This window comes from Miniopterus schreibersii (genome assembly GCF_964146895.1).
Source record: "Miniopterus schreibersii genome assembly, chromosome: 1".
Classification (NCBI taxonomy): Eukaryota; Metazoa; Chordata; class Mammalia; order Chiroptera; family Miniopteridae; genus Miniopterus; species Miniopterus schreibersii.
The window spans coordinates 75691210-75710174 of record NC_138101.1 but is presented as its reverse complement, the minus strand read 5'-3'; the positions used below and the strand labels follow the sequence as shown (position 1 = coordinate 75710174).

At 36.1% G+C, this 18965-nt stretch overlaps 1 protein-coding gene across 6 annotated transcripts; it reads right to left on the bottom strand.

Moving 5' to 3' along the window:
• Positions 1 to 98: 98 nt before the first annotated feature.
• ATP5F1C (ATP synthase F1 subunit gamma) lies at positions 99 to 18857 on the bottom strand (the record flags this gene model as incomplete). 6 transcript variants are annotated; one of them, XM_081139609.1, is made up of 10 exons in its annotated part: positions 18692 to 18857; positions 9385 to 9419; positions 8814 to 8945; positions 7003 to 7207; positions 6263 to 6406; positions 6074 to 6138; positions 4715 to 4870; positions 4176 to 4272; positions 1323 to 1359; positions 99 to 244 (listed from the first exon to the last, which is right to left on the bottom strand). In XM_081139609.1, the coding sequence occupies exons 1-9, from the start codon at positions 18745 to 18747 to the stop codon at positions 1353 to 1355; spliced, it is 897 nt and encodes a 298-aa protein (XP_080995735.1). In that variant the 5' UTR covers positions 18748 to 18857. The 6 variants fall into 6 exon arrangements, with proteins under 6 accessions (XP_080995735.1, XP_080995732.1, XP_080995736.1 ...); XM_081139606.1 differs by having other exon boundaries at positions 18677 to 18792; XM_081139610.1 differs by lacking the exon at positions 1323 to 1359 and having other exon boundaries at positions 18692 to 18847.
• Positions 18858 to 18965: the final 108 nt, after the last annotated feature.

Here is an 18965-nt window from a genome sequence, read left to right as displayed (position 1 = left end):
AAAAAATTTAATAGTAGCATATTAATAGTTTTAAATACCTTAACATGTCACTTTGAAAACTATAACCATTGTTCTCTTATACTAAGAAAAGACAGTGATTTTCTTATTTTAAGTTGTTTATTGTAAGATAATTTACAAATATCTTGCTGTCTTTAGTAATTTAAACAACGGACCAATAATTTCTTCTGACCAGGACAGCAGTAAGCTAAAAACAAAATCAGCAGGTTGAATTTTCCTTCTTTACCTGAAAAGCAAAATATAGAACAAATAAAAATCAAGCAATATTTTTGGAGAAAATGATGACATCAAAAAATAATACAGGGATTGTCACTTGTATGTTACCATTCAGCTAACATGTATTTTTGTCTGTTCTTGATTATCTTAGTAATTTCATGCTATGTATGTACCATAATCAACCTACTGCCTATGAGGAACATGTAAGATAATGTATTTACAACCACTGTTGCAAGTTTATAATGTTATTTTTCTATCTTGTTTTATATGTATATTAACATTCAAAAAGAATTTATTGATTGAGAAAAGGATACAAAATGCAAAATCCACAATTCTGATAACTGAAAATTGCCAATTATTTTGCAGTATTTTATTATACTGGGTGTCTTTTCTTTTTGGGGGCTTTTTAGTTACCTTATGAATGGATACATTAGATACTTTTGGGTTTTAGTTGGAATTTTATATAGCTTGCATTGTAATTCTTTGCTATTTCTATTAACTCATGGCATTATTTTAATAAATGCTATAATACCAACCTACAAAAAATAAGTGATGATAAAGAACTGATTTTATATATTAAAATGTTACTCTACACTAGTGGTTCTCAAATTTTGGTCTGAGGACCCTTTCATGGAGTTCATGAGGGCAAGACCGTTTTCATAATAATTTTATTTGACTGTTTTAGTCTCATTCTCAAGAGTACATGATAGAGTTTTCCAGAGTGTGATATCCAAATGCAACAAATACAGAAAAAGATGAGAATCCTGCTGTTTTTTGTTAAGTCAGACATTCAGGGGTCCTGAGACCATAAAGGTTGAGAGCCACCACTCTTCACCAATCTATATTTAATATCTCAAAATAATGCTAATTCTCTATCCTTAAGTTTTACTTAACAAATCTAAGGGGGGGGGGGGAATTCCCCCCCCCCACAGTACACATATGCTTCCATAAATTGGCTGCTACTATAAACAGGCCCAGCAATCTAAACCTCATCAGTGTCACTGCTGCTAAATTAGTTTCAGTTCTAACTGGCTGGGTTTCTATTCTAAAGGGGGATGGGGAGAGTGTGTGAAATATTACCACTTTACCTCTTGTCTGAGGACGAAACTTGATTTTCATTAATCCCTGGTTATTATATTAGAAAAAGACAAACACAAACAAGCTGGTCAACAAGCAATCCATGCTAGTTAATCATGTACACTTTCCAACTAAAAAAGTCTATTTCCTCATTATTTACCTTGAGGACATCACATACCAAAATATTCCTTTAAAATAGTCAATGGTTACTATAAAAATGTTATCGATCTCAATCTGGTTAGAAGCAATAAACCATACTCATGCAAATAGGCAAGACTGTAAAAGTATAATTAAATCACTGTTTTTTCTATAAATAGCATACAATATACTATAAATTTTAGGCTGGCGACTAATACTTGGCACCTCAAATATTGCGGTTTATTCATGCTTTATGTTTTATTACTAAAGAGCCAAGTGTGTGTGTTAAATATCAAAGTCTTTAACCAGAATAACCGATAAATTAGAAAGCATGCACGTCCATAAACAATCCAACCCTGAGATCACATAGCTAACATTTTATAAAGATGTGGACAACCTTCTAGAAAGCGAAAATTTAATAGTCGATGTCCAGTTACTAGAATTCTTTTTTTAATTCTCAGTTTTATGTCCTAATTTCCGTCTCCTCATTTCCCTTGATTTGCCAGTTTGTAGTCAGGTTTCCCACATTTCTAATCCAGAAAGATCCTAGTCCACAATTCTGCAGAAGTTGTATCCCTGCACTTTATTTCTAGCTATCCTTTCTCAAGAGCAAAAAAAGAACCTTTGCTGTCTGATCTCAAAGCCTCCTGAACCTTCAGAATGCAGTCTTTCCTCCAGGCCTTCCCACACTTGCCACTCAAGGAGAAATCGGCCTAGCATTAGCAGTAGGACATATAACAAGAATGATAATGAGTAATATAATGATTTAATTCTTGGATTAGTCCCCATGTTCTAGATGACAAAACTGAGTTGCATAGAGAGTATCTCAACCAAGTTTATCAAGACATTAAGAGGCAGGGCCACGCATTAGTGTACTGTACGATGCTAATAGAACATTAGTGACCAGGCTGAGTGGTGGGTTCATCTTGAAAGAAGGATCCTTAACATAGCAAAGCTGATAGATCCAATTAATAACTTATAGCATAGTCTCAATCAGTTTTACCTGTGTCTCTCTGGCATTCTGCCCAGTTTCTATCCTTGAGACAATACGTAAGGAACAATTTAAATTTCACCTTAGTGATGAACCTTTCCATTCTTAAACATGGACCCATGTTTTCACATAGTCAACAAAATGTTATTTTTCCCTCTTCTGAACTTAATATACTTATGGCACCTCACTCAACCACCACTTATTGAAGAAGTACATGCCAGGTGGCGGGGCTATAAAAGTGAGTAAAACAGTTCCTCCCAAGCCACAAGAACACACAAATAAAAAGGCAATTCCTAATAAAATGTTAAGTGCTGATAAAGGGAAGCACAAGATGCTGAAGAAGGGTACTCTGCACAAACTATGCAAGAAGGTTTTCTGGAGAAAGGATTCCCCCAGCTCAGGAAGGCTAAACAGGGATCAGCTAGCTGAAGAACCAATGGTGAAAGGGGAAGAAAAGAACGGCATTTGAGGTAAAGGCACGTGCCATTCTGAAGGTAAAAGAGGACGATGTGTTTGTAGAACTGGAAGTAGATCAATTTGGCTGAAGTTCCAGGGACGTGAGAAATGGTAGTGGTAATGGACTGGACTATAGAAAGTGTTGGTGGCCGGAACTACAGGATTACATACATCAAGCTAAGCTGTTTCTGCAGGATGATTATGGGAGAGAAGGGGATCTATTATCTTTGTCATGTCACTCTGTTGCTGGCTCAACAATTTTTTCTGTAAAGGGCTAGACAGTAAATATTTTAGGCTTTGTGGGTCTCACCTACTCTCTCTTCTTATAACCCTTTAAAAATACGAAAACCATTCTTAGCACTGGGCCTCAGTTTGCTGACCTCCGTTCTACTGCAATTTCAAATATAACGTCCGTCTTCCTTGTTAAGGCAGTGAGCTCTTTGAGAGCAAATACTAACTACTGCATTCTCAGTGTCTAGCATAGGGGCTGGTACTGAAGAGGCTCTCAAAAAAAATTTTTTTAATTCAGGAGAGAAATGAGAAGAATCTGCATTAAGTGGGCATAAAGGGGAAAGAGTCAAGGGCTACTGAGAAAGTAAAGCTTAGAGAGCTTGGTGACTAATTAGTAGGAGCGGATAAAGAATGAGTCAAAGACAACGTACTACATGTTTTATCTTTCATCACAATTACCTGCATATTTTTTATCCTATTAGAATATAAATGCCTTGAAAGAAAGGACCACATCCTTTAACAATTGTACTTTGCAAGCAGTGAGTGTGCAATTTAATAATTTTTTGAATAGAATTTCCATTACCTTAACCCTGGTTTCACAAACATTATTTTCTTGAGGAAAGTGGCATACTATCTTGTGGTATTGATATAGAAATCTTAATAATTTAAAAAGTCCTGAACCCTACATTCTATGATTTATATGTAAAACAAAACCCCAAACCAGTTCTGTAATTCAGAAAGCTTGCTTTGTAATGTTTTAAGTTCCAAAGACAGATTTTATAAATGATACTAAATTATCCACATCTTTATTCCTAATGCTTTAGCAAAGTGAAAGTTAGCAACATATTGATTTCTAAAAGAAACTAAGCCTAAAATAATCAGTATAAATCAGATTCCATTTCCACTAAACAAGGATACAAAATTAAGCAATGGATCATTTCATCTTTATCAGACAAACCAAACCCGAAAACTTTTAAACACCCAAAGGTTAAACTAGCAGACAAATATGAGAACAAATACTCTCTGGAGGCAATCTACAAGTACTTACAGAGCTGCAGCACCGGAGATGATTTCAATCAACTCCTTTGTGATGACAGCTTGGCGGGTGCGGTTGAAGGTCAAAGTCAATTTGTCAATCATCTCAGCTACAAATGAAACAAAAAGGTTAGCCCAAAAGTCTAAAACTAGAAAGGAATAACTTCAATAATTTATTCATAGATACATGTTGCTTAATTTATCAATAAGATTTTGGGTTGTTTTTTTGGGGGGGGGCCTCAAAAATTTTCAAGAAGGTATTTAAAAATCTTCCATGAGATACCTTTTCCAAGTACTTGCAAACTTACTGCCTACCAAGTAAGATATACTTCCTTTAAGACAGAAAGTATTACTTTTCTATCTTTTCAGATGAGAAAATTCAACAAAAGAGATAGTATTTGGTCAAAAATTTCACAGAACCAGCAGTAGAGCTCAGGACTAGGTCCTAGCTCTCTTGCTTCCTGATCTACTTAAAGAATGGTCATGTTTTTGTTGTGAGGGTCTTCATGCTACTCTTTGTAGCAGAATTTTCTCAGAAATCTGTGTGCTTACAGGCATTCTTGCTCGCATTGTCCATGGCCGTCATCCTGGCACTTTGCTCACTTGTGGTGGATTCCTTCAGAGAATAGTAGATGATGTTGGCCAGAGTGTATTCCTGGTAATTCTGCAGCACGTCAGCATCAATGTCATCATAGATACTCATGCTCTCTGTTAAAACAAGTGATAAATATCTCTGAAGTGATACAGCACAAAGACTGATATAATCAAAATGGCTTAATATTATAAAAATCTTCTAATAATTACGGAGGAAATAAGTGTGAAGACAGGCCAAAAGACTCAGTTCTGATAGTTTCATCTATTTCCACATTGTAAATTATAGCAGGTTTTTAGCAAAAATGAGTAAACAAAGCATTGGATATTGTTAAATAACTTTACTACATTTCATGGTCATGAAGTTGTCATGATAGCATCTGGCTGAGTGCCTAGCACAAAGCCAACAAACAATACATTTTTTAAATTTTATTTTAATAAATTAAGAACAGAAACTAGCAAAATACAAAAACCTCAATTCAGCCTTTTAATTACTGAAGAAATCAGCAAGTGTCAGGAAAATAGAGGAGGCAAATGTTTCAAAGAATATGAAAGAGGGAGAATTAAGAGGCTAATATGAATTTTAGTAATCATGTTGCAGAAATTTAGCAGCACAATTCAAAATTCATCTATTAGGGTAAAGTGGTGAAACAGTACTGTTTCATCAAACTTACAGTGCTACAACCCATATTTGATGTACCATTAAGAAACCATTAAGAAAGAAAAGAACATAGCCAATTAAAAATGATATGCCACTGACTGGGGAGCACCCCAATTTCAGAGATGTTACAATGTAAAAAAGCATACATCTTAGAATAGATGAACCATGATACACAAAAAGGGGAAAATGCCTTATGAAAATAAAATCAGTTCCAGAATATTGTTTCTAGAATGCTCCACTGAGCAATTGTGACTTTATTCAAACAATAAAACAAGAGAATTTACTGGGCCAATGTAAATGAGTTGTGAAAACTGTTCAAATCTCTATTCTAGACCTTCAAATTGTATTGGAATAAGGCAGAGTTTGCACACATAGGCTGCAAAGCCAATTTCTAGTTAGGCTCTCCTACCCCTGAGGACAGAAAACATGTCTAATGACTGCCTTCAATAGATATTTATTTGATCAGTTCATGAAGGAATGTAATAAGAGTCGTGAAACAATGCAAGGATTAATGCATGGCAGTCATTAATACCTGGTGAGAGAAATGGTCAAAATCATTTTGCTACTACTGAAACGGGCCATGCTGACATACACTTTCCTAAATGTACAAATCTCTCATTTCTACATGGAAAAATACTTGTAATACAAAAACTACTTACCAGCACTTGCAATGGTATTAAGAGAAAAGATGGGCTTTTCTTCTGTCTTGTAGGAGATGACAGACCTAGAAAGGACAAAAGCAAATGTAAATTTCAAAATGATAACTTTTAAACTGTTAAGTAGTTATTTACTTATTTTAAAATACAAACATAAACATAAAAAAGCTTTGATTTCTAAAATTTTCTTGCCTGAATCGATTAAAGATGATAGATCCTTCATCAAATTCATATCCAGAATTTAGTAATTCTAGGGCAATGACTGACGCATCTCCAAAAGTAGGGGGTTTTCTTCCCACTTCTTTGAATGTCACCAGAAACTGGTCAGAATGAGTCCTACAAGAAAATCAAGAGAATACATAAAATATTTAAATGAAATTACTCTTCTAAAAGAACACAAGGGAACAAGGAAGAAATCCCTAAGGATCAAGAGTTTTGAAGGGAGAGGGGGTGTTCACGGAATTAACATTAACATTAATGTATGTTAATGAATTAACATACATTATCATGATTATTCCTTTCCTTCAGCACCTGCAAAGAACTAAAGACTAATAATCAGGCCTTCCTTGTTTTATACTTCTCTATGCCTTTATTTTTCTCCTTCCAATCCTAATTAACATTGTTCATTCTGGCATTTCCAGGCTGTGATAGCTCCTCAGATTTAGTCCTCATTTTAAAAAATGTCAATAGCTTTTGATATTCCCAGTGCATTCCATTTATGGTTTGGATGAGAAAGAAGCTAAACACAAGTAGAAAATGGGGAAAATCTATATAGTCTAATATATGCTGGAAAAAATAAAAACAAACAAAAATCTCTGAATATAAAACAGGTAAATAAAAAGGGGGCAGCTTGCTTAAAAAAACTATCAAAGAAACTTCCATTTATTCATGCATGCACCCTTTTAAACGTAAATAATATATATTGAAATTACCTATGAAGTATACCCCTAATTTTATCACCAATTCCAACAATCTTAACTTCTTTCCCGGCTGCTGTGAGCGTAGCCACCTCATTTTTCATCTGTTTAGCAACCGAGGAATGGATAGCACCACAAAGCCCTCTATCTGAGGACACACCGATAAGGAGGTGTTTCTTCTTGTCTTCAGGCACCTTAATATCAGCCTTTTCATACAGAGCTTAAAAACAAACAAACAAAAAGCAAGTATTTTTATACGTAATTCAAACTAAATACAATAATTCCTAATTTACAAAAGAGCTAGCTGTTTTCAAAATGATGCCAGGTGGCACTTGACTAATATAACCAAAACTACCCATGTATTGATTCTATTTATAATCAAGATGAAAACCACAAAGGTTTAAATCTCTATAACAAAAAGGTTCCTAAGGGCCCACTAATGGCCACTTTATCTTAAGTACAGACTAAAAGAAATCTCTAGTACAATTAAAGAACTTTTAGAGAGGCTAGAATTATAGAGGTAACAACTTATTTAGATATCAGACTTCTAAATAGTGTAAATCTTCAATATACAACCAAAAAAAGGGAAGCAAATATTTAATGAACTGCTTATATAATCTGCATAACAAGCTCTTATAAAAACTATTGATATTAAAAGAATGATGCCACTTCATTTTCAGGATTACTTTAACAACCTCACTTTGTTGGTCTAGTTTTCCAAGAGGCAGAGGCCAAGAGAGGATCCAAAAGGATGAAATATACATGGACTTTACTAGGATATATGCCTGTGAGGGAAAATAGAAAGGCAGAAGAGCCATCATATCATGATGCAGGTCTGAGCCGTGGAAAGAAAAGTTGGGTGGCAGCTTTCCAGATCACTGTGCAATTTAAGGGAAGCTAAGCAAGGCTGCTAGGAACCCCAAGTCTCCCAAGAAGACGCCTGCCTGTATCCAGCCTGTGCTCCTGTGCTGGCCATGGAAAGCATGGCCTGGATGCAAATGTAGGATGGAATTCAGCAGTTGGTGCTCACTGTAACTGCAAGATGAATCTTTATGGCCGCCACATTTATCCATTTCAACAAAATTCCTGCTACTACTAGTTTTTTCAGTATAGAGCAGTGATTCTCAAATTTCAATATCTGAGACCCTCCATAAAAAGCAGAGAGAAGTTCTGGCCAGGTGGCTTAGTTAGAGTGTTAAGGTTGAGGATTCTATCCCTGGTCAGGGCACATACAAGAATCAAACAATGAATGCATAAATAAGTGGAACAAATTGATGTTTCTCCTTCTAAAATCAATCAATAAAAAAAAGCAGAGAGAAGTTTAAACACTCAACTCTGAAGTTCAACAGGGTGGAGAGAATACTTCTTTAGGTCTCTTTTTATATTATACAGTGTATAATACCTGCTTTACATTTTTAAATAGTTAAAATGAATAGCCATTTAATTTTTACCAGTTAGTATTTTTTTTTTTTTTTTTTTTTTTAGTTTGAAGGACTAAAAGCTGATTTAGAACTAATAAACCACTAGTTCTTTTAATGGTATATTAGTTATTTAATAATCTAGGAAACTTTTAAGAATATTTTAAAAGTTAATAGGTTTGTGATCTCAGGCAAGTTACTTGATGTCACTGTGCTTCAGTTTTTCTCATCAGCAAAGCAGAGGCTCAAACAGTTCCTACCCCCATAGGATTGCTGTGAAAAATGAGTACATGTAAAATAGTCAGAATAGGCCCGTCATCATGGTAAGCACTAAATAAAAGTCGTTAGTAGTGATCTCCCTTATGTTAAGTAGTTCTTCATAATTTGTGAATTACATTCTTCTCTTACCCAAAGATCCTACTCCATATACTCGAGCTGGTTTCAGTTCCCTCTCAGCTCGGGCATATTTTGCTGCCGCTACCATTTTCATTGACTTGGTAATTTTCTGGATGTTTTTGATTGACTTTAGTCGCCTTGTAACTGAAAAATAGAAGTTCTGTGTTAAAGAGCTATAATTTCATTTGTGACTTTATCAAAATATTTTTCTAAACTGCAAGCCCCCATTTAGACCATTAACTAACAGGATGATGCTAAACTAGGCTTAATGTCAGAAAGAGTGCTAACGAAAGGTAAAAATTAACTGACTACGTAAGAGATCAGTAAATTGTACACTGAAAAAATTAAATGGTATTGAAAACGGCCTTTAACCACATATTCCATAACATTTTTTTAATATATCTACAAATACTACAGTTTTTCTCAATTATAACGTCCACTGAAATGTCCCACACACATGATACAGATTTATTGTCAGTTTTGACCAAATATATAATGGGCTTTAAAAAGCAGCATATTTTTGAAAATATTATTTGTCAAAATTTAGTTTTTCTTAATTCACATATTGAGATAAAGTACTTACTATCTTTCAAAGTTGCCATATTTCGAACTTGGATCCTGAGAATAAAGGTTTAAAAAATATTTTAGATTTTTTGAAAACTAGCTCCATTATATAATAAAAACTTTCAAAGTTAATATGTTTATTTAAAGACTACCCCACAAAGAACCACTCAAATATAAGACTCTGAATGTATATATATTGATTTTTAAATTCCTTAATACTGATGCCAAATCCTGTATCAAAGGCCGCATTTTATTTGACCTAATACAAACCTTTCACTAAAGTCACAATGGCATTCACACATGCTCTATTCCCACCTCCATGTCTCTGCCTATACTGTTTCCTCAAAAGTCCTTTCCCCTGTTAGGCTACTCAGCTTTCAAAATAAGCCACCTCTAAAAAAAAAGCATTCCTTGACTTCTTCAGTTCAACAAAATCTTTTCAAATAACACTTACACATTCTAATATAACAAAATGCGTGAAAGTATAGTTTTATTACAACCAATTCTTAACTTTTCCATCTCAATTCAATAAACATTTTACTAAGCAGCTACTATTCTTCAGGACATGGTCTCTGATCACAAGAAATACACTATTATCTCATAAACAAGATTCATGAAAATTTAATTTACATAAAATTTACATTAAATATTTTTCTACAATCTTTAAAATTAAAGTGTAATGCATAAATGTCAAAATGGTTTGACTTAAATGTAATGTTAGTGAAAGACAAATATGAGAGGATCCCTGCCCTATGAGGGAAGACAACATATTATCAAATTTAAATTATCTTCCAGCCCTGAAGTCCATACAAAGTACTTATATTGGCCCAGAAAGGCCCATGGAAGAATTGAAGAATCAGTAAATTTGTGCATAGAGAAGGAAGGACTAAGGAGGGCATTCCCAGGAACAGGAAATCATTTTGAAGTTGGAGACATGGGTTGGTTTAGTATGCCTAAATATTATTTTATGGGTAGCAGGGAAACAAATGTTCATAAGCCCATAAATCAGTTTACTTTTTCAGTGAAGTATATTGGATGGCAGTGAAAAGCACAAAATGATGTTGGAATACTGATGACATGGAGACTAAACAGGGGCTGCTGCAACTTCCAAACAAAAGCAGCAAGAACCTGGACTAAGATATTAGCAAAGCCAACAAGAGACTAGGTTTGAGATCAAGTTCTTAAGAGTGAAAAGGAAGCCATAAGATGACCCCAAATTTTCTAATTTAATGACCTGAGTGGATAGTGTTGTCTTTAGCCAAGATAGATAAACTGGGTGCAGGTGATCTCCCTGGAGATAATGATTTTTGAATATGATATAGTTTAAAAGGCCATGGGACCAGGTGGAAATGTCCAATGGGTCTGAGGTTTTGAGATTTGTGATACAGATTCACTGATAACTACCAGTAAACATGGTAGCTGATGCCCCTCCCCTCAAGAAAACCAATGAAAATAGAATTAGAAGCGGGGGAGCATTCCTAATTCTATAAAGTTAGCATTATCCCAGCACCAAAAATCACATAAATACATTATAAATGAAAATTAGAGAATAATATCTCTCATGAACACAGAGGCAAAAGTCCTCAACAAAATATTAGCAAATTGAATCCAACAATATATTAAAATGAATTATATACCACGGCCAAGTGTATACATGGGAATTATTCCAGGAATGCAAGGCTTGTTCATCATTCAAAAATCAAATAATATCTATCACATCAACAGGTTAAAGAAGAAAAATCATATGACCAATAGATGCAGAAAAAGCATTTGACATAATCTAATACCCTTTCATGATAAACACCTATTAGCAAATTAAGAATAAAAGAAAACTTCCTTAACCCAATAAAGAGTATCTACAAAACCCCCCAAAGTTTAATGTTAAGAAACTAGAAACTTTCTCCCTAAGACTGGGAACAAGACAAGGATGTCCTCTCTTACTACTCCTATTCAACATCATAATGGTTGTCCTAGCTAATACAATAAGACAAGAAAAGGAAAGAAAAGATATACAGATTGGAAAGGAAGAAATAAATTTGTCTTTGTTCATAATGGTATGACTGTCTAGGTAGCACATTCCAAGGAATAGTAAAAAAAAACCCTTCTGGAACTAATAACCAATTATAGTAAGGTGACAGGATACAAGGTTAATATATACAAAAGTCAATTCTTCCCTTTATACCAGCTATAAACAATTGATGTTTCAAGTTAAAAAATAAACAAACAATATCACTGACTGTAGACTTAAAAATGGTTAAGATGATAAATTTTATATTTTACCACAATTTAAAACACACAAAAAGACATATAAACCTAACAAAATGTGCCTAAGATCTATATGAGGAAAACTGCAAAACTGATGAAAGAAATGAAATATCTAAATAAATGGAGAGAGATTCCATATTCATTGATAGGAAGATTCAATGTTGCTAACACATCAATTCTTCACAACTTGATCTTTATTAATACAACTCTAATTCCGTTACATTCCAAACACAATTAATACAATTGTATTACTACAATACAATTCCAATCAAAATCTCAGCAAGTTACTTTGTGACTACCAATAAACTGATTTTGTCTATATGGAAAGGCAAAACACCCAGAATAGCCAACACAATAGTAAGTTCAAAGCCAGAGAACTGACACTACCTGATTTCAAGAGTTACTATAAAATTACAGAACACAAGACAACGTGGCATTGGTGAAGGAATGGACAAGTAGATCAATGAAACAGAATAGAATGCTCAAAAACAGACTCATACATCAACTTAAGTTTGATAAAGGCGCAAAAGTCATTATACAGAGAAAGGATACCCTTTTCTACAAATGGTGCTGGACCACTGGATATCCATATGAAAAACTATTAATCTAGACAATATCCTACACACTTCACAAAAATTAACTCAAAATGGATCATAGATCTAAATGTAAAAGACAAAACTATAAAATTTCTACAAGATGCCACAGGAGAAAATCTAGGTGCTTTGAGTTCAGCTGAGTTTTTAGCTAAAACACCCAAAGCATGATCCATGAAAAAAAAAAATTGATAAGCTGGGCTTTAATTTTTAATACTTTTGCTCTTCAAAACACACTGTTAAGAGAATGAAAAGACAAGCTACACACTGGGAGAACATATTTACAAAACACATATCTGATAAAGGACTGTTATCCAACATATACAAAGAACTCTTTAAAACTAAACAGTAAGAACACAGACAACCCAATTTTAAAAATGGGCAAAATATTGGAACAGACGCTTCACCAAAGAAGATACACAGGTGGAAAATAAGCTATAAAAAGATGCTCAGTATCATATGTCATTAAGGAACTGCAAATTAAAACAATGAGATACAACTATAAACCTGGAAGAATGGCTAAAATTTGAAACACTGACAATACCAAATGATGATGAGAATGAGGGTGTGGAGCAAAAGGAACTAACTGATTACAAGTGGGAATGCAAAAGGGTATGGCAACTTTGGACAATGGTTTGGCAATTTGTTACAAATCTCAAACGTAGTCTTAACATATGATCCAGCAATCCTGCTCCTCGGTATCTAATCTATTGAGATGAAAACCTATGTCTACACAAAACCAGCACATGAATGTTTATACTAGCTTTATTCATGATCACCAAAAACGGGAAGCAACCAAGAGGTCCTTCACTGTGAATGAATGAACAAACTGGTACATACATACAATGGAGTATTATTCAGAAATAAAAATAAACAAGCTATTAAGCCATACAAAGAAACTTAACTGCATACTGCTCAGCAAAAAAAGCCAATCTTTAAAAGTTATATACTGATTCCAACTACACAACATTCCAGAAAAGGCAAAACTATAGCAACAGTAAAAAGATCAGTGGTGGCCAGGATTTGGGAGAGAGCCTTCTAGAGCAGCGAAACTATTCTCTATGATACTGTAATGGTAGGCACAAGTCATTATGCATTTATCAAAACCCATAGAGCTATACAATAGGAATGACCTTAATGAAACTATGCACCTTAGTTAATAACGTATTAATACTGGTTCATTAACTGTACATATGACACGCTAATGCAAGATGTTAATAATTGGGGACACTGTTCAAAGTGGGGTGTGGATATATGGAACCCCCTTCTGCTCAGTTTTTCTATAAGTCTAACACTACTAAAATATAAAGCCTAGATCAAGATCACAACTAAAACACAGAACCACCATCACTCAGCCTCCTGAAATTTGGCTGCACAGAAGCCCCACAACCAGGGAGCTGAAGCAGCACCAAGACGGTGCTGGGAAATAATTTTCCATAAATATTTTTATATTTCCGTATGATTGGAGACTTCTGAGCAATCACTGACAAGGTTTGTTCAAGGGTGAATGAAAAGCTATCATGTCTGAACCTGAATTGTAAAGAGAACATTCAGAGACAAGGCATTTAACCCAGGAGAAGAATCACTGTGAAACATTCAGGCATTGAAACTAATTTTGAGCATCCAGGACTTTCATGCTCCATGTTTTTCTACTGTTGAGTTCTCTGCCTATTGAACATCCTTGTAGCTCCAGCCCTGGACGATATAAAAGCTAGATGGGATATGAAAGATGTCAAATTTATCCTGCAGAAAGGATGTCTTTAAGCACATTGAAATCACATTACATTCTTTAAGACTCTGGATCCTTTTTTTTATTGCAAGATATATTTCTATATTTCTTGGCCCATAAGGAAAGGAAGCCCTTTAGAGAACAAAGCATCCATGCTCACAGTAAAACTCTAACCTTCCACAACAGGACATGGAGATAATTGCTTGGCCTTTTCACTGTTTCATCCCATCCTATGGTTCTCATTGGTGATTACTGTCTACCATTCCCTTATGTGGTGCTGACTAATCCAAAGACTAAGGCTAAAGCCATTCCCCTGGAAGCAATTTAAACAATTAAATTGTCTAATTTCTTTAAAAAAAAAAAAAAAAATAAAGTCTAATATAATAACTTAAAAATGCACGTTATAAAACAGTATATGATCCTATTTTTGTGATTATGTGTTCCTGTGCATAAAAATAAGTCTGAAAGATGATAACCAAAATTGTTATCTTTAAACATCTTTACTTATCTTACTATTGGTATCACTTAGCCAAAGAAAAATATGGAAATAAGGAGACTTTATGGAAAATATTAGGTTTGGTTAGAATGGATCCACTAAAGATTAAAGCTATTAAATACTGAAAAGCACGGCTATTTTGAGTACAGAGTTATCTAACATAATGACCATTCCATTAACTAATGGCACTTGAAAAGTGACCCCATTTTTTGGACAGCTTTCTTTTTTTGGTGTAACGACTTTTTCACTTTTTCACTCCAAACATTCTAAATTTATAGATTATAAGGAGTGACATTTGGACATTATAGTTTTAGGCAGACCCTCCAACTTGACACTAGAAACTTGTGGAACAAATCTGAATTGCAAGCCATATTTGGATGAACACAGATGTTTTGGGTTTCCATACTATCCAAAATGAGGTATGAAGAGGTAGGATCTTTTGTGATTGTTCATGCTGTGCTCACGTCCTAATTTCCTGTTTTGAAGCGCTCTTCTGTTTGGTCTTCATTTAGTTCTAAAGATGTCACCATAAGGCTACAATGTTATTGTATTTTTGAAGTACACTTTGAGTACAGAATAACCATGAGCTGATCTGAACTCTCTTTAAGGATAGCTTGCTCTATCTACTGAGTATACAATATTTGCAAACAAAAAGATAAAGTTTTAATCAGTTGTGTGTTCTGGAGAATTGCATCATATCCTGAGAAACATTTGGGAGATTATTTGGGAAACCACAAACGTATCAAATACAGCGGATAGAAAAATCACACAGATTGTGGATTACCATTATCTACTATGACTATACAGCATTGTTAGGAAGGCTGAAGAAAGCAGTGTGGAGGAGTCAGCAAGGCTGCTAGATGAATGATTTATCAAAGAATTTTAAGGAGCATATAAATGCTGTATAACATAAAAATTAAGGAAGCATCATCTACTAATTCTTAGGGAAAAGAAAATTATGAAGTATGTCTAATTCTAATATTGAATCTCTGTGTGAAAGTCCATCACCTGCCCCTCAACCAAAAAATTACTCCCTCAAACTTCTTGGCCAACCGTTGCCCATGATCAAGACTTAAGTCTTCTTTGACAAGTACAGTAAAGCTTCTTACATTATATTTTATGTAGAAACAGTAGTTATGAACTGTTTTCATTTTTCAATTGATACATCTGGATCCACACCAGCATGTCTCCCACTGCTCTCAGCTCTTTACAAATACTGACTCATTTAATCCTTACACTAACCCATTAATTGTGTAGGAATCATTACCTCCATTTAACAGACAAAGAAATGGTACAGAGACAGACACTGAGTAACGTGTCCAAGGTCACACAGCCTGGTGAGTGGCAGTCAGGATACAAACCCTGGCAGTTTAGCTCGTCCATCTTACACTAAACTCTGCTGCCTCATGTTTTTTACATTTACAAGTAAATATCTGCTCTGTTGGTTTCAGATGACAATTTTCCTTTTCTCTCCTGAAATACAACATCTCTTTCTTTTCAATGTATATAGTTCAATTTATGGCCATTGGTCTCCTATTATAAAATAGTTCCATTTTAGAGAATGTGAAACACTAGGAAACAGAGATGTGATTTTCCCCTAATTTGGCATGGAAAAAGGAGACTCCTTTACTCAAATTTCTTATTTCCATTTTATTAAATGAAACTTTAAAAAAAAGTTAATTTCTGAAAATTTAGGGTACTTCCTGATCCCCTAAACAATTAAAATAATTTCATCACAATTTTAATCAAGCTTCATGTTTAATATTAGCATGCAAACCTCCCTGAAGCAAAAGCTGTAATAAATTGCACATTTAAAAGCTTTTAATAACCAAAACAGAACCAAGGAAATGCCCCTTCATGGTTCTATTAAAGCAAAGGTATTTTCTATCCTTCCAAATTAATTCTGTGGAGTGTGAAATATTATGATGGTTTTCATTTCTGAATTTAAAAGACATTATAAATGAATGGAAAGGGAAGATCAGAATAGGCAGAAAGACATCAGGCCCCCAATGATGGAAAATGTGAAAAAAGGACAGAATACCCTTTCCACGTGAAACACTGTTTGATGAATATTCATAACCCAATTTAAAGCCAACATTTCAAAGGGATTAAGGTCAGGACTATGACCTTTATTTGATGACAGGTTCCAATTTCGGTCTCTAGCAATAATCGTCTCAGACTGGGAGCTCTTACTTAAAAGTTATTTTATTTTTTTATTGATTTTAGAGAGGAAGGGAGGGAAAGAGGGAGAGGGAGAGACATCCCCCACTGGGGATCAAACCCAAAACATGGGCATGTCACCCGATGGGGAATGGAACCTGCCACCTTTTGGTGTGTGGGAGGACACTCCACCCAACTGAGCCACACCGGCCAGGGCTAAAACAAATCTTTATTAAAAGATCTTCAAGCCCAGCCAGGCGTGGCTCAGTGGTTAAGCATCCACCTTGGAGACCTAGAATCCAAGAGATCGAGGTTTGATGCCCGTTTGCGGGCTCCATCCCCAGTCGGGGGCATGCAGGAGGCATCCGATCAATGACGACTCTCTCATCTTTGATGTTCCTATCTCTCTCTCCCTTCCTCTCTCTGAAATCAATAAAGATATATATATATATTTTTAAAAATCTTCAAATTGTCTTACAGAGTTTAATAAAAAAGTTACTTCTACAGTTTTACATAAAATATTTTGTCCTTAATTCAGGAACTTTTACATTTTTAAAAGATCAACTTGGATATCACGTAAGGTTCTAAAAATACTGACAGGTAATATTAACACACAGCAAGATGGGAAGGAAGGAGTGCTGATGTTTGCTGAGCACCACTGCATGCCAGGAACTGTTCTTCAAAGCTCACGGAGACCATGCCTATCTGTTTACCACCATCTTTTAGCAACCTGATGCAGACCAGGCACCTAACAAATGTGTGCCCAGTGATTAGCAAACGCTACCACTCAGCAACTGAGAATTCAACAAAGGTGACTTCCTAATTCTCACGAACATTCTTCTTCAATATTAGGGAGGGAAATGACTTCCAAGGCAAATCCACCATTTTTACACAGATATTTCACAGCATATTAAATTGCTTTGTTACCCTGAAAATCTTACCTGTTATGAAAAAAAATAATAATAAATTATTTTCTTAATGAAAAACATACCTATTTCAAGTAATGCTTTATAGTCCTTTCACCTCAACTAGGATACAAAAATCTAGTTTAGTGCTACAGCTCCTTAGAATGCTCCCTTACTGTAAACCCAGGGAATTGCTACACAGAGCCAGTAACTAAAATCTCCTTAGCACTGTGTCTGAAATTCTCCCAGAATTTGTCCAGCATCAAGACATTTAATCCTATTACATGGTCCCACCATAAGCCTACGTTTATCTGCCTATTCCTAGGCCTTCTACTATGCAATTGTTTTGGGGGAACCAATGTTTAAAATCCTTAAAATTGCACGGCAGTTATTTAAACTATCTCCTCTTCCTCTCAGGGCCTTGGGACGATTTCATGACCTTGCAGGGTTACTGCTTCAGCATAATGGTTTTAAGATAGCGCGCCGTGTCTTTCTATTTCTCGCCAACAGACAGATAATTTTAAGGTCCCTTTTGCAACCCAAATTACTATCGGCCCACGAGGGCACATACTTGATTCACGAGTGGCCAGCAAAGCGCCTGCTGGTGGGCGCTTAAGAAACATTCTGAGTCGAACAGCTCTTTAAGGATCAATCCGCTCTTCACTGGCCATGCAAACTCTGCCCAACACTGGGAGGTTTCAAAGGCGTCAAGGACATAAAGCACAACTTAACCTTCCCCTGAACCTTGCCTTGGGTCCTCCCCTCCCCCTCACTTTGCGGGCCCAGGTAAAGACTGCAAGATACTCCTTGCCCGGCACAGAGCAGGAGGCCCGCAAGTACTTTTTAGCTGAATGCATCCAAGACCGCCCTGAAATTAATTCGGACTAAGGTCTCAATCCTGAGGTCCCAGATGACAACTCCTCGTGGCCTTCACCCCGCCCCACCCCGCCTCAGGAGACTTGGCATAACCTTGCAGTCTCTCCAGCCCCTTCGCGTGCCCTTCTCGGATCCGAGGCGCTTCCTGCAGCCCGGGCCATCGGGAGCCTCCAGGGACCAGGGGCCTGGGGCCTGGCCGGCCCTGCGGCCCCCGTTCCATCCCACTCGCCCCCACCCGATTCCCTCTAATCGAGCTCGTCCAACCCTTGCAACTCTCCCGTTCCTACCGCAAGCTGCCATACCATTGCGGCTGCACGGCCCAGGCCGAGACCCCCACGACGCCCGCCCGAGAAAACATGGTGGTACTGGCCCTGCTGAAGGTCGGTCAGACAGGCCTCACCGCGCATGTGCACGAGCTTCCCCACGGCCCCTCCCACCCCGCTTCCTTCTTCAGTCTCGCTCACTGACGCCAAACGGAGGCAAATCTCGCGAGCTTTGGGGCCCAGCCTTCCGAGTCTCCACCTTAGTCCCTCTCGGTGCCGGTGTTTGTCCCGCCCACCGTTCTCAGCCCCATTC